This window comes from Salmo trutta, chromosome 15, assembly GCF_901001165.1.
Source record: "Salmo trutta chromosome 15, fSalTru1.1, whole genome shotgun sequence".
In the NCBI taxonomy this organism is placed as follows: domain Eukaryota; kingdom Metazoa; phylum Chordata; class Actinopteri; order Salmoniformes; family Salmonidae; genus Salmo; species Salmo trutta.
In genome coordinates, this window is record NC_042971.1 from 10,718,979 (window position 1) to 10,746,533 (window position 27,555).

General features: G+C 42.7%; 1 protein-coding gene across 1 annotated transcript in view; it reads left to right on the plus strand.

Annotated features, from left to right (window-relative positions):
- LOC115149625 (teneurin-2-like) overlaps window positions 1-26,743 on the plus strand; it is a 125,818-nt gene extending 99,075 nt beyond the window's left edge. Inside the window, exons 3-5 of the mRNA XM_029692576.1 lie at window positions 11,958-12,263; window positions 18,841-18,903; window positions 26,646-26,743. Of these exons, the coding sequence (XP_029548436.1) occupies window positions 11,958-12,263; window positions 18,841-18,903; window positions 26,646-26,743 (467 nt within the window). The remainder of the gene's footprint in view (window positions 1-11,957; window positions 12,264-18,840; window positions 18,904-26,645) is intronic.
- The last annotated feature ends 812 nt before the right edge of the window (window positions 26,744-27,555 follow it).

Genomic DNA, 27,555 nt, shown 5'->3' on the forward strand with positions numbered 1-27,555 from the left:
TTCCTTTGGCCAGACCCAAGTTAATAGTTGATACAATATTTCAAGTTCGTTGCAGACAGGCCATGCGTAGTCAATGTGATTTTTAGGATATATTTTCTGATAATGTTTTTATCTGCAATGCTTTTATTTGTTGGCTTGATGTAGGCTATTTTTACATAGTTGGCAATGGCAATATAAGTTACTTTTTAGGTTTGTATCATTTTCATTTAGATTTGGATAGAATTTTGATTAACCACATGACAATGATTTCGATATATGAAGACGTTATTATAAATTATTAAATGAAACTGTTCCACGAAAATGTGTATATATGAAAACCAGCAACTTCAGAAGAGTAATGGCAGACTCTGCGAAAGCCAGACAGAGCGGGATGTAACGCCCTGGCCATAGAGAGGGGTTATTGTTCTTTATTTTGGTTAGGCCAGGGTGTTACATTGGGTGGGCGTTCTATGTAAATGTTTCTATGTTTTTGGTATTTCTTTGTTTTGGGCCGTGTGTGGCTCCCAATCAGGCACAGCTGTAGTTCGTTGTTGCTGATTGGGAGTCACACATTAGGAGCCTGTTTTTCCTTTGGGTTTTGTGGGGGATTGTTTTCTGTCTCGTTCGTGTTTGCGCCTGACAGTACTGTTTGGCTGTCGGTTTTGTTGTTTTTTGAATAGTGTTCTTTTGTCATTAATAAATTCCCGAAGATGAACACTAACTCCGCTGGACCTTGGTCTACTCTCTCTTCAGACAGCCGTTACACGGGAGGAGAATTGTTGAGTCAGGTTAAGGTTTTTGCCTTCTGGTTATCTAGATCTTTGACTCCCACCCGAGTCATTAGTGTCTTATTTAATCAAACAGTAAAATTAAGGCATCAGACAAGCTCAATGCATATAGTTGAATTCATTCAAACACATAAGGTGTGTCTATATATGGCAAAATACACGTTTAAAATGTTGACCAATCGATTAGTCAAAAGACGACTTTCGGGTCGATACAAGATTTATTTTAGTCGGGGACAGCCCTAATATGGTGTGTATATAGATCAAGTTGCATTTCATAAATCAGGGCAAAGGCTTGCTTTTGGATGTTCAAATCTCACTAGTGGTACTTTTAGCGGAGACCTGTGTTGATTGGCATTTAGCTATTGTTAAATCAAAGAGGAGGGAGGCTGTGTAATTCCAGCTACACAGTGTGTTGCAGTTCCTTGCATTTCTAGAGGCCCTATTAACTTCCTGGGTCCCAGTCAGACCTCACACCAGGGCACTCTTAGCCTGTAAGTAGTTCCCTCTTTATTTTGCATAAGATTAACAATAATGCACTGTAGTGAAACTTGGTTTTCACCCCCCTCCAAACCAAAATGGCCTGTAATGTGGAATTCCAAGGATGCAGACGCTTTGAAAATTTGCCTGGCTTTGAAAATGAGCAAGACGGTGAAAGAGGTAGGATACAGTAGCCCTTAGTGTCTTTGCCAAAACTAGGCCCCCGTTGCTAAGATAATTAGCTTCAAGCCAGTAAAGGCTATTACTGGCTTTTTTCTCCCTTAAACCTTTCATATCTTTTCAGTCATTGAAGTTTGTCTGAACTCAATGTACAGAATGTACCTACTTCAACTCAACAACAAAAGATTTCCATTCTCATGTTTAGATGAAGGCCTTTCAGATGATGTTGATGTTTAAGCCAGAGAGCAATGCATCGTGTTAACCAAGATTTTGAACCTTCATGCTATTGTAATCCAATTCATGTGTCAATGAAATACTATACTATACTCATCCACTTGTGCACCGAGCAAAGTATAGCTGTCACGCCCTGACCAGGGGAACTCTGCTATTTTGGTCAGGGTGTGGTATTTCTATGGTTTATTTTCTATGTTTTTGTTATAGCCTTTCTTTGTGGTTTATTTCTATGTTGGGCTCGGGGTGATTTCCAATCAGACAGCTGTCGCTAGTTATGTCTGATTGGGAATCACATTTAAGTTCCTTTTCCCCCCACGATGTTTGTGGGTTGTTGTCTCTTTTGTTTGAGCAGTTAATGATCAGGCATTTTCTTGGTTTTGTGTACGTGTTTAATTCAGTGTAAGAATAAACATGTGTTCGCTCCCAGCTGCGTTTTGGTCCGCTTCCTCATCACCTGACGCCAATCGTTACAATAGCTACTGTAATAGCTGCTGCCTCATCTGAGAAGATAAAAAAGGAACACAGCAATATGATAGTGATAGTAGAACCCTGATGCATTGATGGAGGACTCTGAAATATACTCATAGAGCAATCTCTTAAATAAAAGGGTCGGAGACAGATGCTCCACAATCAGTCGAGGAGTAGGATAAGACACTCTGAAATGACCCTAATGGGCATTTATAAGGCTGGAACTCCAGGAATTGCACATGTCAGTGGCCCACAGTCTGAAAAGCACTGTGCAAAGTGACTGAGATCAGTGAACATGTTAAACGCAGCAATGAGGACACAATGAGGATGATCAATGTCAATGTATGGCGAGAGTTCAGTTGATTAATGTTCATATACTGTACAGCTGATAGATATCAAAGATTTGCCATGCCCATGATCACGGTCTAATAAGAAAGTATTTTCTCTATTTGCCTAGGAAATGCAGCTGCATTTCTCTTCAGATATTGATTAGAACCAGGCATGTCAAGTCTGAATCCTTCTGGATGTTAAGGCATAAATGAAAGCCATACATCAGTTATGCCCTTCTGCACCTTCACTTTTATTTTTAAAATGCAGTGAAGCGAGAGAGGAACTCTGAAACAGAAAATGAAAGAAACATATTCGATTTCATTACAGTTATGAGCTTTCATTAAGGTCTGTTCTCCTGTGTACCTGAGAACAGGAGTAGTTTCAGAGAAAGCGGCTGGGAGTCCTCTATTTCAGCTCAGCAGGGATTTTTCTTTGGAACAAAATCTCTGGCATCATTATTACTTATATTAACAGTCCAGACTTGCCTAGGGCTCTCAAGAATTTAGATTTGCACTATGAGGCACAGGTTGGGCTTTGTATCACTCTGAAAAGTAATGGATTTTATCACGGAAATACTGGGTGGCTTTTTCAATCAGCGCTACTCAGCTCAGATCTCTTTACTTATAGAAAACCTTTTGGGGGGGAAGGGGTTGTGCAGAGGAGGGCGGGGATGGGGGGGAGAAAGCTCCAAGACAAATCTGTTTTTCATCCTGTTTGTCACTGGACACGGCCCGTATCGCTGTAGTTTCAGTCATGTGCAGGTAGATCTGACAGGCCTGGTCACCTCAGCTTACCCACTCATGTTAACTCTTTCAGACCACAAACACTCTGCCAGTCCTGGACATGCAGCTCATTTGGATATGCATAAGACCATCAATCAGGTTGTTTGAGAGGCCTGAAAGGAGACAATTGAAGTGATGTCAGTCTTGAAATGCCACGCCATGTCTGCTGGCATGCGAACAATGCTGTGTTGCCATAGAAACAATTTCCTCGACAAATGACCTTGCCTCCTCTCTCCTATTTCAGCACCTCGTTGAAAGGGGCTTCTGGCTCACAGGGCCTGCGTGTTTGTGGATATGTAAAGTGTGTGGACCAACACTGGGACTGAGGGAGATCCTGAGCCGTGACTAAAATGTGTTTATTAGGGAAATGACCTTGTCTTTTTCTCCCTCAATCAATGGAAGCTTGATGTTAAAACATCTGGTCTGCATCATCCGTATTGCACGCCTGTCTTTCTATTCTCTTTTGGTTAAACAAAGATCCATAGAGGGTCTCTATTTGAGGGTTTACAAAATAACTATTCTTTTCAGTTTCGAAATAGAGTTAAAATGTCTTGTCAAACAACTTGTGTGATATTATCATTCACATATATTTTTTTATTTTAGACAGATCACACAGTACATGTAATGTTAGCTAGCGAGCCAGCAAGCTAACATTAGCTACCTAGCTAACAGTACACTTGAATTTACAATGAAAATGACTTTCTTACTAAATTTGATACGTGTAATATCTGAAAATGTAGCTAGACTCTTACCCTTATACATGGATGAACGCTTCTCCCTCTCTGTCATGGATACCATGTTTGCCCTTAGTTTGAAAATGTAATCCGGAGATGGGTGTTTTATACAACGGCCTTCTGTGTTCTCTTTTTGACTCCCTTTGCATTTGCAATCATACTCTACTTCCATCGGGTATTCCACTGATTTCAAAACTCGGTCAACTTCTTCCATGACAACAAAACTGTTGATTGCCGTTTCTTCCCCATCACTGTCATCCGAAGACTCTACAATATCTGGTTCAATTAAAATGTTTTTACCTAAATCCGGGATTTCCTCATTGTCTGATTCATTTTCAGAGTCTGAGAGAGTAAGCATGGCACGATCATCCTCCAGAAAGTAGTCCACCGCAACTTTTTTTCCACTGATATTTGTCAATAGCCCCTGTTAAATTCAGGGCAGCCATGTTGAGAGCAGTAGCAACACTTTTGCAGATCTCCATGTTATCTTTCAAAAATGCCACGGTAGCAAGGATTATCTACACATACTGAGCAGCTCATGTTATAGACAGAAGCATGCTACATGGCAGACCAATCCAAACTCATCTCTCGGCATGTCCAGCCCATCCATTATCTCAGCCAATCATGACTAGCGGGAAGGTTCCTGTCTTCTTCCCTGACTAAACCAGCTAGGTGTGTAATTAAAAAATATTTACAGATGGCATACAAGTTTGTTATTAAGGCACATTTTGGGGTGGCAGGTAGCCTAGTGGTTAGAGCATTGGGCCAGTAACCGAAAGGTTGCTAAATCAAATCCCCGAGCTGACAAGGTAAAAATCTGTCATTCTGCCCCTGAACAAGGCACTTAAACCCACTGTTCCTAGGCCGTCATTGTAAATAAGAATTTGTTCTTAACTGACTTGCATGGTTAAATAAAAAAAATAACAAATAAAAACAAACATGAAAGTTCACATGCTCCAGAAGGAATTTCTGCCAAAAAATACATTTTGATGAAAAAACTTTTACGTTCAAATGCCTCTCCTGTGAAGTAGTAACGTGAGGCATACGCCTAGCTTCCTGAAATGGATCACGTACACATCATGACCAAAAGTATGTGTACACCTGCTTGTCAAACATCTCATTCCAAAATCATGGGAATTAATATGGAGTAGGTCCCCCCTTTGCTGTTATAACAGCCTCCATGATTCTGGGAAGGCTTTCCACTAAATGTTGGAACATTGCTGCGTGGACTTGCTTCCATTCAGCCACAAAAGCATTAGCGAGGTCGGGCACTGATGTTGGGTGATTAGGCCTGGCTCGCAGTCTGCGTTCCATTTCATTCCAAAGGTGTTCAATGGGTTTGAGGTCAGGGCTCTGTGCAGGCCAGTCAAGTTCTTCCACTCTAATCTCGACAAACCATTTCTGTATGGACCTCGCTTTGTGCAAGTGGGCATTGTTATGCTGAAATAGAAAAGGCCCTTTCCCAAACTGTTGCCACAATGTTGGAAGCACAGATTCAATAATCTAGAATGTCATTGTATACTGTAGTGTTAAGATTTCCCTTCACTTGAACTAAGGGGCCTACCCCAAACCATGAAAAACAGCCCCAGACCATTATTCCTCCTCCACCAAACTTTACAGATGGCACTATGTTTTTGGGGAAGGTAGCCTTCTCCTGGCATCCGCCAAGCGCTGATTTGTCCGTTGGACTGCCAGATGGTGAAGCGTGATTAATAATGTCAGAGAACACATTTCCGCTGCTCCAGAGTCCAATGCCAGCCAGGGGCGATTCTGGCGGCGGGGGGGGGGGGGGGGCACAATTTTTTTTTTGCCATCGTTCTTTTTTCACATCCGTTATTAGACAGTGACAACACGGAACACTAATGATTATGAACATTGTCTTTTGCCTGCTAATGCCTGCAATGCAGTGAAGAAAACTATATGACAACAATAACATCTAATGTAACTGGCCCCTCTAACAGTACAACTGGCCCCAGCTTGGCCCCCCCCAGTTGAAATGGTCTAGAACCGCCACTGATGCCAGCGAGCTTTACACCACTCCAGCCGACGCTTGGCATTGTGCATGGTGATCTTAGGCTTGTGTGCAGCTGCTCTGCCATGGAAACCCATTTCATGAAGTTCCCGACGAACAGTTCTTGAAGTTGCCTCCAGAAGCAGTTTGGAACTCGGTAGTTAGTGTTGTAACCGAGGACAGATGATTTGTACATGCTACGCATTTCAGCACTCAGCGGTCACGTTCTGTGAGCTTGTGTTGACTACCACTTTGTTGCTGAACCGTTGTTGCTCCTAGACTTTACACTTTACAATAACAGCACTTACAGTTGACCGGGGCAGCTCCAGAAGGGCAGGAATGTGGCAAACTGACTTGTTGGAAAGGTGGCATCCTATGACGGTGACAAGTTGAAAGGCACTGAGCTCTTAAGTAAAGCAATTATACTGTCAGTATTTGTCTATGGAGATTAGATGGCTGTGTGCTCAATTGTATACACCTGTCAGCAACGTGTGTGGCTGAGCCAAATCCATTCATTTGAAGGGGTGTCCACATACTTTTCTATATCCACTGCATTCGGAAAGTATTCACACCCCTTGACTTTTTCCACATTTTGTTATGTTACAGCCTTGTTCTAAAATTGATTAAATAAAACTTTTTTTATCATCAATCTACACACATTACCCCATAATGACAAAGTGAAAACAGGTTTTTAGAAATGTTTGCACTGTACTAAAAATAAAAAACAGTATTCAGACCCTTTGCTATGAGACTGGTGCATCCTGTTTCCATTGATCATCCTTGACATGTTTCTACAACTTGATCGGAGTCCACCTGTGGTAAATTCAATTGATAAGGTCCCACAGTTGACAGTGCATGTCAGAGCAAAAACCATGCCATGAGGTCGAAGGATTGAGACAGGACTGTGGCAAGGCAAAGATCTGGGGAAGGGTACCAAAACATTTCTGCAGCATTGAAGGTCCCAAAAAACACAGTGGCCTCATCATTCTTAAATGGAAGAAGTATGGAACCACCAAGACTCTTCCTAGAGCTGACCGCCCGGCCAAACTGAGCAATCGGGGGAGAAGGGCCTTGGTCAGGGAAGTGACCAAGAACCCGATGGCCACTCGGACAGAGCTCCATAGTTCCTCTGTGGAGATGGGAGAACCTTCCAGAATGACAACCATCTCTGCAGCACTCCACCAATCAGGCCTTTATGGTAGAGTGGCCAGATAAAAGCCACTCCTCAGTAAAAGACACATGACAGCGCGCTTGATGTCTGCCAAGACCATGAGAAACAAGATTATGTGGTCTGATGACATCAAGATTGAACTCTTTGGCCTGAATGCCAAGCGTCATGTCTGGAGGAAAAGCGTGGCGGCAGCATCATGTTGTGGGGATGTTTTTAGTGGCAGGGACAGGGAGACTAGTCAGGATCGAAGTAAATATGAATGGAGCAAAGTACAGAGAGATCCTTGATGAAGCCTGCTCCAGAGCCCTCAAGGCCTCAGTCTGGGGTGAAGGTTCTCCTTCCAACCCGACAACGACCCTAAGCACACAGCCAAGACAATGCAGGGTTGGCTTTGGGACAAGTCTCTGAATTTCCTTGAGTGGCCCAGCCAGAGCCCGGACTTGAACCCAATCTAACATCTCTGTAAGAGACCTAAAAATAGCTGTACAGCAATACTCCCCATCCAACCTGACAGAGCTTGAGAGGATCCGCAGAGAAGAATGGGAGAAACTTCCCAAATACAGGTGTGCCAAGCTTGTAGCGTCATACATAAGAAGACTCCAGGCTGTAATCGCTGCCAAAGATGCTTCAACAAAGTACTGAGTAAAGGTTATGAATACTTATGTAAATGTGATATTTCAGTTTTTTATATCTAATAAATCAGCAAAAATGTATAAAAAACTGTTTTTGCTTTGTCATTATGGTGTATTGTGTGTAAATTGATGAGGGGGGGGGAAATCCATTGTAGAATATGGCTGTAACGTAACAAAATTTGGAAAAAGTCAAGGGGTCTGAATACTTTCCCAATGCACTGTACAGATATAGTGTATTAGAACATACTTAAGCAATAAGTCACAAGAGGCAATGCTGTGTCATGAATACAGTCACAGGTAAATGGCATTGTTCGGCCCGACGCGATAGTGGAGGGCCAATCAACCTATTTACCTTTGACTGTATCAAATAACAATAACAAAAAAAACGTAAATTCATACAATTTAATTCTAAATCGGGTTGTTAGTTCTTTTGTTCATGTTGCTACAGATGCGACCCAGTCGTTAATCATTTTTGCATAGTTGCTTTGCAAAAAGACTGGTCAAACGTTCTAAACAAAATAGTTGCTTCGCAGGCTGGACAATGCTCTTGTCAAACATTGAATCTGGAATGACTAGCTGCATTTTAGTTTTTTTAAATATTTTTGTCTATTGCCATTTACTTGAATATGTCCATGATAATGACGTTGATGCGTGATTTCCACTGGCTCAGAAAAAGTTGTCTCATCTGGCCACCGTTTAATCTATGTATGGTACTAAAGAGATCAAAATTCAAAAGTCAAACATTAACATGTATGAATCCCCACTATACCAAACTAAATCCTAGGCTGGATTCAAGGTTGAGATACAAGAGATGATTCGGACAGCAACATGAACATGATATTCGTATGGAGGCACAGTGATCATTTCAGATGGAACTGTTAGCAGGCATAGGTGCGTCTGTGACGGCCAACATAGCACGGCTTGGAACGCTGCTCGCACAATTAGCATCCAGGATCCAAACAACCAGTTTTATAAAGTACAGTATAGCACATTACAAAGAATCATGACTGACGGTAGAGTTGTGCTGTCTTCTTGCTCACCCACTCAGCCTACGTGGAGCTGGCCCCCATCGGCATCAGCTATTTCCTGTCAGGTATGCACTACACAGGTATGTGCCACAGCCATACTGGATCTGTATCCCCTGCACCTGCATTGGGGACATATACAGGTGTGTCCTTCCTACTCTTCCCCCTCTGTCTTACTGTACCTGTTGTGTACCAGTGAAGATTCCTCCAGTGTCCAGTCCCAAATAACCAAAACCAACTCCCCTTACTCCTTCTGTGGGTGGATCCAGATCATCTTCAAACTGTTTGTTGTTTGCTTATGGATAATTTTAGCATTTTGCTTGTGTTCATGTTTGTATCATGCCTGTGTTAAATGTTGTAATGTTTCATGTACATCTTACCTCATACCAATATCTAATATTCACAATTGTACAGTGTCTTGTCTTGAAATCCCAGGGCGTTCAATCTTCGAATATGAGCTGTGCACAGTCATCTCATATTCTGCATGTATGTACAGTATGCACAGGTCCACGTTGATCATGATACATTTATCCTTTATATTGATATTTCCATTGTTATTCTTTGATGCTGCTAATATCCGCTCATGATGTCTTTAAAGGCACAGTACAGTACGCAACCCATATGCTGTAATTGCTAAGCCCTTCCTTTTAATGTTGTTCATTATCAATTCACTGCAGTTATCTAATGAGCTCTTGTTATTAATTGATTTCCTACTTTTCAGCTGATTGCAAGAGATCGCATCCGCAGCGTTGTTTTAATTAGCGCAGCAAAATGTATTGGTTGAGCATGCCTTTTTGCTCAATTTCTTATTCTGGAGCTGAAACCTAATTGGGCCTCTGTTGTTTTATTGACTCACTGTTGTACTTTTAATTTCAGGTAATTGTTTTTGTCCCTACACTATTGTCTACTCTACACAACTTGTGTGGATAACCCATAGGTCTTCCTCTGACTCGCTGTCTCAACACATAGTTGAAGTACCTTATTATAGGGATTGTTGATTAGATGCTATTGTACTTGTTGATTAGCTGCTGTTGTACTTCTACAAGCAGTAGGAGTGGTGAACGTTTTCCCATTGACCTGCAGCGCTGCTGCTGCTGTTCTTTCTCCTTCCATTACTCAGAACTCCCTATTTTTTCCCTTCCGCTATGAACACACACACCTGGTGATGGCTCCCGTGTGATTGTGTCAGATTGTTATTTGGAGCAAGAGTTGGATTCCATGTTATCGCTGAAGCATTTCTCTTGCCACAAAGCTTCATATAATACTACCGCTTTAAAGATGGAATCATTAATAGAAACAATAGCAAAGTGGTCACCTCACCTGGGCTGTCGAAAAAGAAGCTGAGGGATGGGCCTGGAGAAATGGAACCATTCTCAAATTCAAAGCGAGATCTATGTATGACTGACCATCCATGAAAATTATATTTGTAACAATTTTTTTTAAACTATTTTACATTTGATGTTTTGAGGCTATACAGTGTTTGTTTGCATTGTTTCGAAACATTGGAGTAAAACAAGCTAATACTGTATGTTGGGTTCTCATGGAGTGTGACAGTTGAACTAGGCTCATGAGGCATTTATAAGTTATATTCTTTAAGAATCAATGGGTATATCATTCATTTATAAGTCCAAAAAATAGATGTAACAACTAAGGATTCTAGCTTTAACATTCTTTTTTTTAATTATTCCTTGTACTCCTCCTCCACACCACGACCTGTCTTCATTCACCCTCGTTTTCAATTCATCCTACTCAAGCCACAGGGTCTTTTGGCAATTTTGTCATAATAACCTGGACCATTATTATATCTCTGTTATGTCTCATTTCTCTCTATTACACATTTCTCTGACCATGGAGCAGGAGCTTATACCGGTCAGCCAAACATGGCATTATGAAAATTACATTTCTGGTCTATTTCCCCCCATTAATTGAATTGCTTATCTTCAGATCTGCATAGTTGAGCAGTGTTTCCGCTGCAGTCATTTAACTGTGGCGCTGCGCCATGGCAAAATCATTGCTGTCACGGCAAAAAAATAGGCAAACATGCATTCTGACAAGCAGTCGATGCACAACAATTCTTGCAATTGCAGAGAAAACAGCCGTTTTAATGGCCTTTGTTAAAAAGAAGGGGATCCAAGCTTTCCATTACTGTTTTATTTATTTTTCAACTTCGAAAATATGCACGAACTGCACCCTTTTTAAACCCGGTTAAGCACCTTACCAATCCGCAATTCACCATAGGGGAGAGTGGGGCTAAATGTAACATGGGTCAATTGTAGGGTAACTTGGGGTAAAACTTCACCCTTCCTCTAAATCCTTTTTTGGGAGTGACTTAAAAAAAATAGTGATGAGTGATGAGACGGATGACGTTTTGTTGTTGAGCAAGAGTAGTGGCAACCAGGTGGCTGGTTAACCTAATTTACTCTAACTGGTAGGCCTAGATTATATTCACTGTGTTTATTCATGTTTTTTTTGGGACATACAGTAACATTTATCAATAGGATGCTAACTAGTTAAAAGATCCCATTTGCGATCGAGCTAAAGATTAGACCAATAGGATAAATGCAGATAGGCATCCCCATGCTTCAGCCTATTTATTTCTAGCCACTATACTGCATCTGTTGGGATACAGGTGATAATGCTTATTGCTAGTAGCATACCTTATAATATGGACCATGCATAGGCTATATGCATGGTCCTATATGTAAGAATAATTTGAACAAATCATTTTACCAATATGTTATAGGGCTCATCTGGTGGTGGAAATGATGTTGCCAGCATACTTTTATTTTTTTCATTCATTTTGGAGTAGCATGTCCTTTTTTTAAAGTCACCAGAACAGAGCTTCTCAATCCTTCTACATAAAACATTTCCGGGAGGACCCCTGGAATTTCTAATACAGCTCTTTGTAGATGTCCACACTGAAAAAATGTGGGGACTGAGCTTGCATATGATGCCCTTTATCTGAGATGCTGTTTTTAAAGAAATGCTAACATTTCAGCAAACATTAGCAAATCTAAATGTCACTTCTCTTTTTATGCCTGCTTCAGCCTGCCTGCCCCACAAACCTCTCAGAATAATATGCATACACATACAGCATCTACCCACCCCTCCTGCCCTGGGTGTAACTGGGTTGTTGCTGTTCTCAGGAAGCTTCACACTGGCGGAGCTGGGAGTGAGTGACCAACAGGCCCAGCACCAGCACCAGACCCAGCACCAGGCTGCCTACCACTCCTCCCACTCGGAGCTGGGCCTGTTGCAGCGGGGCTACTCCCTCAGCGCCGGCTCCGACGCAGACTCTGACCCAGAGGGGGTCATGTCGCCGGAGCGTGCCGTCCAGCTGTGGGGGGGTCACGGGATCAAGTCCCGTCGCAGCTCCGGCCTCTCCAGCAGGGAAAACTCAGCCCTCACACTCACCGACTCAGACAACGAACACAAGTCTGACGACGAGTCAGGTAGGACAGACAGAAAGAGAGAGCGAGAGAGAGGTGGGGAGGGATTGGGGGAGTGGAGAAAGAGCGATGGAAAGATATGCTGAGGAAGTAAGTGGAAGCTGAGACTGAAACCAACAGAGAAATGTCATGAAAAATGTATGGATACAAAAAGACAGAGCTCCTTGGAAGTGCACTTGCAGTTTTTTGATGCATATGTTTTTCTTGACTTTAAATGTATGTCATTGCTACCAAGCCAGTCTGGCTGAATGTCACTAAACACTAGTGCTGAGAAATTAAACGAAATGTCCTTTTTTAAATAACTAATTGACCAGGGTCAGTTCAATTATTTGAATTCGATTTCAGTTTTTTTTTGTGAGGCAATGCGCAGTTTCTCTAGAGATAAATCAGATCAAGGCCGAACTCTGCAATGTAGTAGGGAGTTGTAGTTTCCAACAAGCCAATATTCTACATAGTTTAGCACAGAAATTGTGGTAATTAACTGCAATGACCATAATCTATTGCCCTCCTACTTGTCCGGTCTCAGACGGAGAGAAGAGACAGAAGAGCGGGCGATTGAGAGGGATACAGAGCATTTGCTTCATGAGCTATCTTTACCTGTAAATACATGACGTAAGATTGATAGTTGGTATTCAGTCATAAAAGTATGCCTCATTTACTTTGAATAACTACTAAAATAGTGATTTTGCCAGACAGCATAGGCAGCAGCTCTATAGAGATGAGATTATGACTTGGAATTCAATAATAAAGTCATCAAATAGGCCTAAAACAAGTGTAATATACACAACAACTGAAATATTTTATTAAAGTAAAGTAATGTGAATGAATGATGGTTAATAAGTGATAAGCAGTATTGGACAGTCACTACCATCATGAGACTTCTATTAATTGTTTTATTCTGTGTTGTTACAGCATTCAACCCACATAATGGTTAGTGCATTTAATGTCTGAAAAAAATAATCGAAACTGAAATCGAAAAAACATGAGAATTTTTTAATAATCGACCCGAAACCAAACTGACCTCAAAAAGCACCAATTGCTCAGCACTACTGAACACAGTCTCAGTAACTAAATTGACCAATTAGAAGTGTTTTTGAATGGACCCAGAGCATTAGAGCCACCAACACTGGATCCTGATCAGGACTTTGATCAGATTAAGTCCTGGACACGATCTCTCAGTCAGCCATGCTGCTCTGCCTGGCATGGCGCCCTCCTCTGATTGACAGAGTCTCTTAGAGATCAGCTCTTTTGCTCCTTCTCGGTCTCTTTCTCCCTCTGTCCCGTTGGCTTCTTCTCCGCTAGCCATCTCTCTGAAACCATCACCACACACAGAGAGAGCATGCTACTGTAGAGTGTACCAGCACCACTCTGACTCTCATTTCTCACTAACGTCCTAATAGTATGCATACTAGGATGGCAATGATTTTGTGATTGCTGCCAATGAGAATATACATTTAAGTGAAATTATATTGTTTTCCTCTGGTTCCCTTCTCCTCCATCTCGTCCTGTGTTTACTTGGGCATCGGGGGTTTGTGTATGTGAAATGATCTGTCTTTTTCACCTGTGCACTCTGAGCTTGGCAGTAATGGCAGGTTTTAGAGGAGAGGCGTTGGAGTTGGATTGTGATTTGTGTTTTAACACGCGTTTGTCTACCTGATTATATACCTGGTTGTGTTTTGTAATTTCTAGACAATGGAAGGTGATCCCGTTGTTTGATTCTGTTAGAACTCTGTGAGTTTTGGGGGCATGGGGGACGCATGCTGTGGTCTCCCCGTAGGTGTCGCGCGTCACTTCTCACTAACAATAGTGCAACCCGGCTCACGCTGCAAATGACGTGGTGCTGATTTCCACTGGGGAATCATCTGCATTGTTCACAGTACAAATATGCATCAGGGAGCGCTCACAAGCCTTTGTGGGGCCTGCTGATTTTTTTGTTTGTTTTTTTTTTACATAAAAGATGTATTTTTCTGTGTGAAAGCCAACATTTAAATCCCTGCATCCGTCAACCACCCTAGCCTAGAAGTTATCTAAGAGCAGATCCCCATGCTTATCCTTCAAAAAGGCCACGGCGCTGCATGATCCATTTTAATGTGCCTTTTTTATAGATTGGTTCGCAAAGTGTTTGTGTAGATTGAATTAAATGCGCACGCAGCAAGACTCCAGACACTAATGTATTCTCACCATGGGAGCTAATTAATAAGGACAGCGAAGCGAGCGTTCGATTTGATCAAGAGACCACGGGATGACTAGCGCTAGAGTGCAGGGGACTGTGTTTGTCCTGTGTGCGAGGCAATGCAGGGCGAGGCGAGGGGGGGGCACTGTCTCTCTCAGTTCTGCTCATTATCACCTTACTGTGTTTCATGGTTGTTCTCGGGTCAGAGGGGGCCTCATGGCGAACACAGCTGAGATGAACTGAGCCATAGTGCTGTCGTCACCGTGCCCAGCGACTGACTCCAAGTGACTCCCCTTCATCTGGCCTGTCAGAGTGTCACAGACTTCTGTTGGCCCTCTAGCTCCTCCACAGCGCCTGCTGCCTTGCCTCGCTCTCCCCCGCTGCCTTCTGGGAGCTGTGCCTCTGTGCCAGAGACGCAATGAGAGAGGGCCCCTTTACGCACGCCACAGTGGAATAAAAACAATTGGCTTATTAGCATCCCGGCCCTCATTAAAACAGCAGGATTTGTCTGTTATTTGTTGTATTGAAAGTCTTTGAAGCTGATATCTGAGTCACAATGCACTGGTGCAGAGGCATTTTCTCCATCGGGTAATGGCAGACTTCATAACACAATAATTGTCAATATAGAATACAACTTGGTAGGAGACAAAGTTTGTCAAGAGCTGAAAACATTATATTAATATTTAATGCTAATTCACAGCGGGGGAGTGAACGGGGTTGTACAGTGAAACACAACTTACTGCCATGCCTACTGGGATCAGAGAGGAGTGCCAACTACAGTAGCATACAGTTGGTGCCACAGGTGTATCTTATCAACATACAGTAGACTACAGCTTCAGTTGTTGCTTACAGTTTTTGACAATTGCTTCCACATGATTACTGAAGCTCTGGCTCCTTTTCTCCTAGACTCTACACACAAAATCCCAAAACACACACACACGCGCACAACATGCAAACGTCACACATCTCTTGCAAAACAAAACATTTCATTCAAAACTATTTTAACTCTTCTCAAAATGCATCAAAACTCTACACACAAACCATCAAATTATTAGCTCTTATACACGCCAACTACACACGGATGTGACACATGTAAAACACTACTATCTCGTGTCTTTTGCACGTTCAGTGTGCAGCGGAGTCCACGGCAGTTTGTCATAGCACTCACACGTACATGTATGTGCACAAATATATACAGTATGTATGCATATTCAGTATATATTTACACAATAAACAGAAATGCAAGGGGGGAAAAAATAATATGTATTTCTTTCTCAAAACATTGTATTTTCATCCAGATTTCAGTAACAGACAAGAAATACAGTAGAAGATAAACAATAGGCTTGTCCTTGTCCTCCTCCTCATCTTCCTCCTTGTCCTTGTCCTCTTCCTCCTCGTCCTCGTCCCCTTCTTACTCTCACTCCTCTTCCTCTAACTCTCTCTCCGGAATTGGCCTCCATTGTCGTCCAAACCAAGAAAGCCAACCCGAAGCCTATTTATAGTGCTCGAGCTCTGATTTCTAAGCGAAGAAATGAGCTATAAGTGTTTTCACACGTGAGCACTGGGTGTAGGTAATCGGTAAACGAGTGTGGCATTTGGAATGGCAGTGTTCTCCAAACGAAACACGAGACCTGTTAGTTTTGAAAGATGTGTCAAACGTAGAGAACTGTGTTGAGTGTTTTGCAAAAAGTGTGCTTTGCAATTGCAAACTGAGTGTAAAGCGGATAATGTGCTTGCAGTTTTGCAGACTTGGTCTGAAGATTAGGTACATGAGTTAATGGTTTCACTGAGTGTGCCTCAAGTACTACTTTTAGTGTGTGCGCGATTGTGAAAAACTGTAATAGATTCCACGTGTCCGTAGTATAGCATAGATTCCATGGGTTAGCCGCTCAGAAATCACACGCGTGTACCTGTATGTTGGTGGACGTAGTCATCATTTACGATGGAGTGCATGTAGGAGAAGGCTAGTGGGAGACTGACAGGTGGATTCCTATCTATCTAGTTATAAGATAATCACTCATTTCACCGGCTTCCCATATCTCATTAACAAACATCAATCTAATTAGGAAGAGATTTGTTGAATTTAACAACCAGGGCGTGTCTGCCTGTCTCCCTCTTTAAATCTCTACATTGTGTCACTTGGATTGTTAAGTGAATGGAAATGAACATGTCTGTCTGTCAGTAATGGAAAATTATGCCGCAAGTGGGCAATCATTAGTTCTGAAGTCAAATCTTAGCTATGGTTTCCAGGACAACCATCCTCCTTGAAACAACATTTGGCAGGCCCTTTGGGTCTGGGTGTATTTCAGTGTGTGTGTGTGTGTGTGTCAACATTCAGCCTCACTCCTGTGAATGATGTCTCAGGTTGCCATAGGCTTGGTTGTTTTCCAGTGTTATTCCAATAGTAGTGTAGCTACGGCACTGGAATGAAAGGCTGCTGACTGTAGTACGCTGTTGTTGGATTTACAACCCAACACGACTGACAAAATAACATTGTGAAAGAGTTGTCATAATGTAGGTTGGCTACACATTCTCCTCTTTTTTAAAGAATAGTTCTGCCAAATGTCCCTAACTTAACAGTCAAAATGTTCTCCATATCACATTTGTTTCTTTCTGTCTTATTTTGATAAGAGTGGGAGGGTGAGAAGTAAAAGGGGCCCTCGTTTCATTTTATTTGTGCGTGCTGAAAGTGTTGGGATCGGTAGCCAGCTAGGCTAACGTTAGTGCAGCGCAGCATGACAGGAACAGGGGCCCAGCCAGGCGAGGCATTTCCTGGGCACAGGTGTGACAGGCGCTAATGAATCCACTAATGGCAGCCGTTCCCCTCCATGCTTATCTGTCCCACTTCTATCTATACTGTTATTTCACGATTGTTTACAGGCCATTAGCATTTGTTATGTGATAGAATAACACACACTGGGCCTTTACGGCGGTTGCCTGTTGGGAAAATGGCGGTGACAGTGCTGAACGTTTATTTAACGTGTCGACGGCTACGGCAAAGGAGGTAATTGAGAATTGATTTAGCAATAATGACTTTTCATATGTTCCCCTGCACAATGCTGATGCTGTCTGATTAACTTGCGAGACTGCAATTTGCCACTTAATGGGGTCTGCCCTTTCCCTTTGCAAAAGAGGAGCTGACTTTTGGAGTTGTGAAAATTCACTGTTTGAAATTGTCATTGTCTGCTTTGAAAACCGATCCATCTTTGTCTTGTTTTACTTGTTACCATCAAAAGACAGAGATAAGAGCATTGTATTGGCGAAGGATGTGGAACCAGGGATTGGCTTTGTGGTTACCGCAGTCTGACACACTGTCTGTGGTCTCTAGTAACTAAGGGGATGCTGTTATGCAGGGTAGTTAACATAACTTAACCATTTACACACTCCATTTGTAAAACCTCTCAAATTAAAGATTGCTTGCTGGGGAATGCGCAGCTGTTCCCCACCTGGAAATTGATTGCCGTTTGGAGGAGGCAGATGAGAACAGAGCTTCTGTAGTTTGTTGTTGAAAGTGCCTGTCCTCCAGCTGTCTACCCCATACCCTTATTTCCATATTGTGCCCCTCAACATATCCTCCATTAGTCATTTTAGTGTGCTTACAGAGGCAAGACTAAGGTTTGAGTGCACTAAGAGTCATAGCAGCAGCGTGATAGTGCGCTTAGTCATACCCACATAAATACTGTAAAGGTGTGCTTTACCCGTATCCGTAGCACTACACTGAATACAGCACCATTCAGTCTACAGCACATTTGTACTTTCTCTGCATATCAATACAGCGGAGTGAAGTTTTCTTTCATACATTCATATAGCAATGGGGAAACATTGTTTGCATTCTTGTGACTGTATTATATTTGCACTCATAATGTGCAGGGAGCAATATGATATTCTCAGACACGTACAGTACACTGATGTGACAAATGATGGCAATGTGGAACCCGGCAGGAAATGACACATTAGATAACAGTGTGCCACATCTCTTTTACCAAGCACATCTGGTGGCAGATTTAGTCAATACAATAAAATGTCAAAACCACAATGAGACTCCGGAATAGAGCGAGGAAACCCCACTGCTTCTTTAAATTGGATTCCATGTTCTAGCTCGGAAAATGGTCAAGTCTAGGAGTATGTGAGAGCACCCAGTGTATAGATTGTGTTGAGAGGCATGACTGACAATGTGTTAGTTCTAGATAGGGACTAGACTGCAGATAGAAACTTGGGTTACCAGGATGTTAGTGTTCAATGATAGGGATGTAAAAAAAAAATATATATATATATATATATTATCTTGTTTGTGTGTGTGCGTGTGGGTGTGGGGGGAAGGGGGGTCTGTGTACTTGTCTTCATATTTACCATGCTGTATTTCTTTTTTGTTCTTATTATTAAAATGTTTGTGTCTTCCATCTCAAGCATACTTCGATGACGAAGGTGATGATGAGGATGAGGAGGATCTGTACAGTCACCACCGTTTCAGTAAGTGCCATCTCACTTTCACCCCTCTACTGTGTACTGCAAAGGCATCTGTGTTCTTACTACAACTGTGCCCTTACAACCTTCATCTGCAGTTGTTACCTTGATACCACCATCAAACACACTGTTGTGAATTCATCCTTCATGGCTTTGTTCAGTGCTCTGTTGTTGTTTTCATCCTTTCCTGTTGTTTTGGGCTGAGTGGGATGTTGGGGAAGGCCTTTTGTCAGGGTGTTCATGCATCCAGGACATCAGGTCCCCTAAGAGCTGGAGGAGGATTAGCTCCGCTCCTGTGTTGTAGCTGTCTGTCAAGGGAAGAGAACAGGGGACAAACAGACACGGACACTTAGTGGCAGTAGCCTGTTGTAACTGAACAGTACCGCTTTCCCTGATGAGAAGTTGTCACACAGAGACAGATTGCTTTCTTCATAAACCACTCATTAGGAACTCCATTAATCACAATTCCTTAAACAAACCCAGGGCCAATTAGCTTCTTTCATCTGGAAATACCAGTCATCACTGAATTGCTTTTCAGTCCAGCTATTTCAGGCATTTTACAATTATTTGAGCAATTGCCTCCACAAAGGCAATTCAGCAATGAGTCTGTTTTTTTCCATTAGCCAAAGCCACAGCCATATGTTGTGCACAAGGTAACTGAGGGATCATCTGTGTTGTTGTATGTTTATGTAAATTAAAGTATTACAATCATTGGAGTTTTAAACATGCTTGATTTAGGCCATAAATGATATCTGTGTCACAGCGTATCTCACCGTTTCTCTTCAGCCACCAGCAACATGTATTTAGCCATTGGGAAGGATAGAAGCGGTGTCCCTATGGTAGGAGTAATGGTGTTATCCAAAGGTAGTAAATACCACTGGTTAGAGTACTGAGTAATATCCACTGGTGCCATTCATATGGCATGGAGATGAAACTGAATGGGAGTGAATTGTAGGTCGATAACAGCGACCACTGCTTTGTTACCTAATCAATCACCTGTCAAACAATCACAGGTCTCCTTGGTCTTACACCAGCTCATCATGACCCAGTTTGGCTGTACCTGCCTTTCCTTCTCCAACCCCTGTTCCTCCCTGACCCTGCAGGTTGTGTGTGGGCCTATGTGATTACTACCCTCTCCCAGTCTCCTACTGTGTGCTGGGGAGCAGAGTGGTGTACAATACAATAGCGCAAACAATCAGAACCTTCATTCTAAGGCACCACGGGAACATGATTTTGCTCCTCAGGGTGACTCAACAAGGGGTTGAGCCTTTCTTTGTACCTATCATTTTGCTCACAGTGCAGCCAGCTTTCTTCAATTGCAGAATGCTGCCTTTTGTTATTTGATATCAGATGCTATCTCACTTTTATGGGATTGTATATCCCGTTGTTTTAACAGGATATAACGAGTCTCTGCTTCCATTTGTTCAACACCCTAAGTCTACTTTTTGATTTCATGTGTGTAGTTATTGTGTATGAATCAATGTCCAGATTTGGAAACCTTGGTAGATGTATCTAGGTAGGAATCTGCAACAGTTATTTCAAGACCTACAGTACATTGCAATACATTGGAGGGATAAATAATTTGATCAGAGCATTATGCATGAAAACAGCTACATGATTGGCACATTGTAAACATAGTTACTTACATTCTTTCATTAGCACAGTTCTGACAAACACACTGACGCACATCACTGAGCAGCACATTTCTGCTTTCTCACACTGAACACACTTGTTTGCTTGGGCTAAATTACTATGCTTGGCCCGAACGTTTTCTCCAAGTACATGCATTGAAACTGTGCCAGTATTCCCCTTGAGATCAAATCTGACATAGAAAGGACAGTGATCTAAAAGATAGTCCAGGAATAATAAATCAAAACTCTTAGGGATTCAGCAGAATAGATATACAGTAAGGCATGTTGGTTTATTTGTGGCGCTACCTGTGATGGATGGTGAATAGTGATCACTCTAATCAACATCTGTGGCTGGGAAAGAGCACTCCAAACTGAACATTATCAGTATGTTCATCTTTAATCCCACTGTTTTTGGCACCTAATTATCGTACGCTAGGCTCATTTACCCTCTAGCACAGTCAGACTGTAGGGAAGGATGGACATGTACATCTCATCACTGGGTGGATGTTTGCTTTTACACAATAATATTGGTGCCATTGAACCGTTTCTACTACAAACTATCGATAAAGATTGTGAAGATGTGACATGCTGTAATGTAAGGTCTACTATTGGATTGAATGTTGATTATAAAGACAGACACTACCTACAACACTTGAATGGAAAGGGATTTTGCCCTTTTAGTTGCTAAGGTACAGTAAATAGAAAATGGATACTTGGAAGAGATTTCCCTTCCCACATCCATGTGTCAATAATTTAACAACCCAATCAAGGAAGCCAAAGCAAAGAATTTCATTCCATGTTTTGAATTCTTGTCTTCAGAGAAGTATATGAATTGCAGCGCCTTTAAAACCATTGGCATTTGGGATCGACAAATAACCTGAATAGCTGTTTCAGCCAAGCGGATGCAAACAAGTATTGTTGACTTCCTGGATGTCCCTTTATCCTATACAGTACAATAAACACATACACACACTGTAACAAAGCAGTGATGTAATGGCAAAGAGGAGCTATCCAAGGCAACTGTCCGACACAATCTTGACTGTACATGAATTACGGAAAGGCGTGCAAGGCAGGTGTCACAAAAAGTGTCGTGTTGAATTGACCAAACTGCAGCGGGTATGTGGATACTCATTCTTTTAATGAAAAAAAACACAAAGCAACCACAGGGAAAACCAAACAATACTCACGACCAAACAGTGCGGCAGGCTAAACAAGCAGTGCTCACAAACAATTACCCACAAACACACCCTACTAATATAGGACTCCCAATCAAAGGCAACTCAACACACCTGCCTTCAATTGGGAGTCCAATCCCAATTAACTCTACATAGAAAACAAACCTAGAACCTATACCCACAACTAACTAAGTAAACCTAGAAATACATAAACACAGAGCAGTGCCCAAAACCCCCAGAATACATAAATAAAACAACCTACTACCTACACCACCACCCCAAACCATATAAAACAAATACCCTCTGCCACATCCTGACCAAACTCCCACAACAAATAACCCTTAACTGGTCAGGACGTGACAGCAGGCTCTATAGTACTTGCCTGAATATCCAGTGACTTTCACGCAGTAGCCAGAATCTGTCTGTAACACAATGTGACTCAGTGATGATTATTTGTTGTTGCATCTGGACAGGGGCCAGCCAGCGTTGTGATGTCGTAAAGGTTCTCCAACTGATATCAACATAAACAAGCAGGATATTGACTGGGCTTGCAGGGCCCCCTTGTGTTGAGTTCGTCCTGGATGCGTATGGAGATGTATGATATGAATTTCCTTTGTGCCCCTCAGTATGTTCTTCGGGATCAACAATTCCATTTTGGGGTATTTCAGGGCCAGTTCCACATCCTTTTTCTCTCTTACTCTTTCTCTCAAATGCCATGAAAATCTTTTTTCAAGGTGGATCAACCAAATTACCCAAATATACCTGAAATGTCCTCATTTTTCAACCTCTTCTTTGACTCACTTTGTCCCATGCCTCCTGTTTCCCGAAACTTCTAAAAGTGTGAGCCATTTAGTTCCTCATTCACATCAGTGTCTCTAAACATATTTAACACACTCACAACTAGTCAAAAGCTTGAGTTGTCTTAAAAAACACAAAAACTGTTTTGAAGTGGATGTGCAGTTACTTAATCATTGATTTACCAGTCAGATCAAAGTTGTTCCAATCCTGCAGGACACTAAGCATTTAATCTGAGAACATATGTCAGCTCTATTCCTCTGTGGCTTCTCTTCAGAGACCGAGGGGAGAAAGATTGTCTGCTCTTTGGGGACAGGATGCTCCTGCTGTTTGATAAGCCAGTAGTCAGAGATGTGGGTGGCTGCCAGCCTTCTTCTGCTTTCTGTTTCTCTCTTTGCTGTCAGATTTTTTGTTCTTGTTTCTTAAAACACCAGTGTCACTGACAGTCTCTCTATTCCTCCCACTTCTTTTCAAATGAAAACAAACATGAAATGTTTGAAATGAAAGTATTGTCACTTTACCGATGCAGAGAGGAGGCGGATGCTCCTTTCTCGTATAAAAGCAGTCGAAAGTCGATTTTCTGAAACACAAAAAGTGTCAGTGAGTTTGTTGATGAAGAGATTGCCTTGTTTTTATGGGAGCCTTATCTGCGGAGAGGTAGAGCTGAGCCGATGGCTTCACCTGTCACACGTCGGATTGATCCAATTGGTGTTGGCTATTGATGTGATCTATGTGCCGATCCATAAGCGAATCCTTTTAGTCCCAGCAGCTCTTTCTCAAACTGCACTTTACATCACTTATTTTCATCAGAAAGCTTTCATACCTCTGCAGCACGTGACAGAGCCTTCATCTCTCCCCACTGCATGCAGGGAAATGGCACAAACACTTACCATTCCTGCTGCAACAATGATGCAGTGATTAAACATGTGGATGTCTGAGAGAGAGGGAATGCCGTCCTCAATCTGGGTTTAGGGCCGGCCACAGCACTTTCCTGCTCTGCTGACAACCCTATCATAATACCTCCTCTGTTTGGAAGGGGAATCTAATGAGGGGTTGAAGGAACAAATTGGAAGATTGAGGCCTAATGATCCTGTCTGCAGGGCTGTTTACTGAGCAGGCCATCAGTGGTGGTCCCCAGTGGCAGGCCTAGTGCACCGCACAGCAGCAGCAAAAAGCATCGAGCTCTCTGGATCCATTTCACACATTCACTCTTCCTCTCTGGATCGGCTAACAGGAGCGGTCAACTTTCTCCCCAGACACCAGCATTGTAGCGAACTGGCTCTTGGTAATTGACAGCAATTATTATGGAAATGGGGAGGATTGCGAGAGATTAACCCGCCAAAATTAGTATTGGAATGAGGCTGGCATTGGCAGGCGAGGGGACTTTGTGTGTGCCGCCTGGACAAATTGGAATTTTTGTAGTCCTTTGGTTGTACATTTGCTGGCTGTTCCCCCCTCGCCTTGTTCAGCTCTCATTGCCACACACGGTTTATTCCTGGCCATCGCAAAGTGTGGCTCCAATATCATCATCTCCATTTCACCTGATTGATGACTCCTGTACTGGAGCCATGTACATAGCTTACCTTTTTAAAGGTTATATAACCCTCTTCCATTGCAGCTGTCAGATAAGGCTGTAGTGTAGTTTAACCAGGCCTGGCCTATGTGATGCTATTTATTATAGGGAGAGATAAGGGTACTGAGAGGAGCCAAAGAGGAGAGAGGCAAGCGATGCTCAGCAGTCCAGAAAATAGTCTAACACGCTCCAAGGTGAGGTTCTTATATGGGCCCATGCACTATTCATGTGTGTGTGTATTTAACTGTTGTTGTGATATGGGTTTGGTTGAGTGTTAGCTCTAGGAAGACACTGACCAACATGCAGGCTGGAAGGAATCATAGTAGTGCAAGTAGTAACGCATTAATGTTATCACACTTGTATTCAAGTGTCTTTAGTACTCCTAGACACAAATTCGGCCATGCATAACATGCATAAAATTGCCTTGTGCAATATCTTTGGAAAGCACAAGTCTAAATGGAGAGAAATACTGTAGCTTGCCGTTCATTTTTTCATGCGCCATGGCCTCATGAGTTTGAGGGCTGTAACATCAATATTCATCATATTTGTCATACATTTTAGACCCTTATCCAGAATTATGATTTTTGGCCTGGCATTTAGCACATTATCCATTAATCATTATACCAGCTGTAGCACAATAACAAAATGTTAATGTCACTAATTTTCTATGCAGCAGAGGATACAACATCGCCTGTCACCTCAGGTAGCAGTATGAGGGCAACCCGTCTCAAATAACTCACAGCCACACACCACAACTAAGGCGTGGCTCACACAGGCAGACTATTCAGAAAAGTCATTCCCTATTCTTCACACCCAGCATTAGAACCAGCATCCCTCTAGTCAGAAGTCAATTTCCACCAGGCCTCTCTTAATCTCCCCTGCAGTATCAGGGTATTAAACCCACCACCCTCAGGCCACCTCCGGGTTACAGCTTTACTCCAGTGGCACGTCCAGCCTATACGGTACACATACTGTATAGCTGTGACCTAGCGTTGCCCTGGCAAATCTTCCCATTAATCAGGTCACAGAACGATAAAACGAGATTCACAAAAAAATGTTCCATGATTCTTCGCCCGGTCTGGGGCCGCCATAACAGACGACTGGCAATGTGTACCATTGAAGATAGAGGGGCTGGCTGAGTTTCAGTGTTGATTACAGCCATTTCAAATGGGTAGAGTCATCTCTCTCTCTTTCTGCCTTGCTTTCATGCCTATTTTCTAACTCCATTTTGATGTCTGCCTAAACACACAACTGTGTCTCTGTCAGAAATCGGAGCGATTACAGGTGGAAGGGAAGGTTGGAGAGAGGAAGGTATACAACACACAACTGTTTCAACAGCTGTAAGACTCTACCGCTGAGCTCAAAGTCAGGCTGAATGAGAGAGGGCAGCAGGCTCGGCAGAAAAGCATGTTTTTCTCCATTCAATCTAATTTTAGCCTTTCTTTTGCACAAATTGTTGTTGTTTTTCTTTGATGCACAAACTGTCATATTGAATGTAATTTTCCACTGTAGTGTCCTACCACGCCATTACTCATACATCAAAGTATGTATTGAAAATTGTATTGATCTTCAAATGAGCGGTTCCCGTCCGAGTAAGTGACTGAGCCATCGCCTGTTCTTATCAACGTAGTGTAAATATTATTGTTGTGGTGGATGTGGCTGTCGTTGCTGGCCCTCCTGCTGCTTCTGTTAGGCATGAGGGTTAATGGGCAGAGGGGTGACTCAATGAGGGCTTGATCTTGCCATTTAAAAACAAGAGCTTTAAAGACGCTCCTCCCAAGAGAGGGGAGAGTGCCGATACTAAAGGTTCTGGCCCAGATGTTGGGCTGTGTGGTCAGCTGTGCGGTCAGAAAGGAAATGTACTCCTGATGGCATTGACATGACTTTCCGTATGTGAACAAACCCCTGGTTTGACAGTGACTGCCTAACATGCGTGCATGCAGCCGGACCCCACATCCCATTTGCACCGGAAATTCTCAGGGTATAAGTCAGCTGGTTGCCATGGATACTGTTAAACCAATTTGACAGATTTTTTTTCCCCCCCGCTGTCTCCCATCCCGGTCCATTGTTAATGTCTGAAGAGCAGAGTGCTAAATATGCCCTCAGCCACAGTTGGGAGAAAATGCCCCCAGCTAACCAGGATGATCTCGTCTCATTTTATCACATCACTAAGATTATATATGGGGCCATACATAATGGCAGAAAAACACTTTTCATAGTTTTAACTTCAATATAATTCATGGAAACAAACTTACATTTCAAGGAAGTCATAACTTATAGGGAAATAGTGTGTGTTTCTGTAATTGAGTGCAGTGGACTGACATAAGCACTGTGACAGCAGATCTGCAGGGGAGTCGGAGTGCAGAGGATCTCCGAGCCACTCCTGCAGACCCATGTGGTGGGTCTCAGCACACGGCCGGGGGGCTCTTAGTGTCATAGACAGAAGACGGCCTGTCACTCATCAGTCTGGGAGAGCAGGCACACCTCCACGCATCATTAAACACAGAGACGGTCACCACAAACCCTAGCTTTCCCTGACAACCTCCCTGTCTTCTTCCCCTCACCCATCCCTAGCTCCAGCCTCATCCTCAGCCTCATCCCAAGCCTCACCCAGCCCCAGCGCCAACCCAATCCTCAGCCTCAGCCTCAGTCTCAGCCCCAGCCTCAACTAGCCTCTGCCCCAGCTTCAGTCTTAGCCCCAGCCCCATCCTTAGCTAGCCTCAGCCCCAGCCCCAACCCCAACCATAGCCTCAGCCCACTCTCACCTTGACAAATGGGAGGAAATCAGATCGTCACCTATGCATTATTGATTTTCTGCTCGGTTGGTCTCTATTGGCCATGTTTGTGACTGTCTCCCCTTTTGGGGGGGGGGGGTGAAGTTGCTCACTGTAGTCAAAGTCACTGAAGTTCAATGACATGGTTACAGGCACCTGTCACTCAGAGACCAGAGTGGAAGCCAACCGTACAGCACTCATTAATGAGCGAGACGGACAGAAGGACTAGTGGGGGGAATAGTGTGAGATGTTGATTTCCTGCAGATATGCAATTTACTGGAGTTCCGAACTGTTCGTAAGAGAACCTTGAATTTAACCTAAAACAGGATGGAGATGCAATTTATCTCAACTTTCTTTTCATATGGAGGAAAGAGGGCTTGACTCACAGTATGTGTCATACTAATCCTCTGAGGAGACAAAAACATGTGGCCCAGATGTACTGTATCTTTGAAAACTGTGGCCTCAAACCTTAAATAACAAATCCTTCCAAAAGAATGCATGGAAGGTTTTACTGTTTGTTCAAATCTATTAACATTGTATACAGTGTAGGTCAACTTGGGAGTTAACACAGTTTATTTGTATCTGATAATATAAATAGGTGTTGGACCTCCGCAAGCACAGTGGCATGTATTCATGAATAACAAGGAAAGCCGCCCCCCCCCCAAAAAAAATTAAAATAAATAAAAATCAACATATTAATTAATTTATTT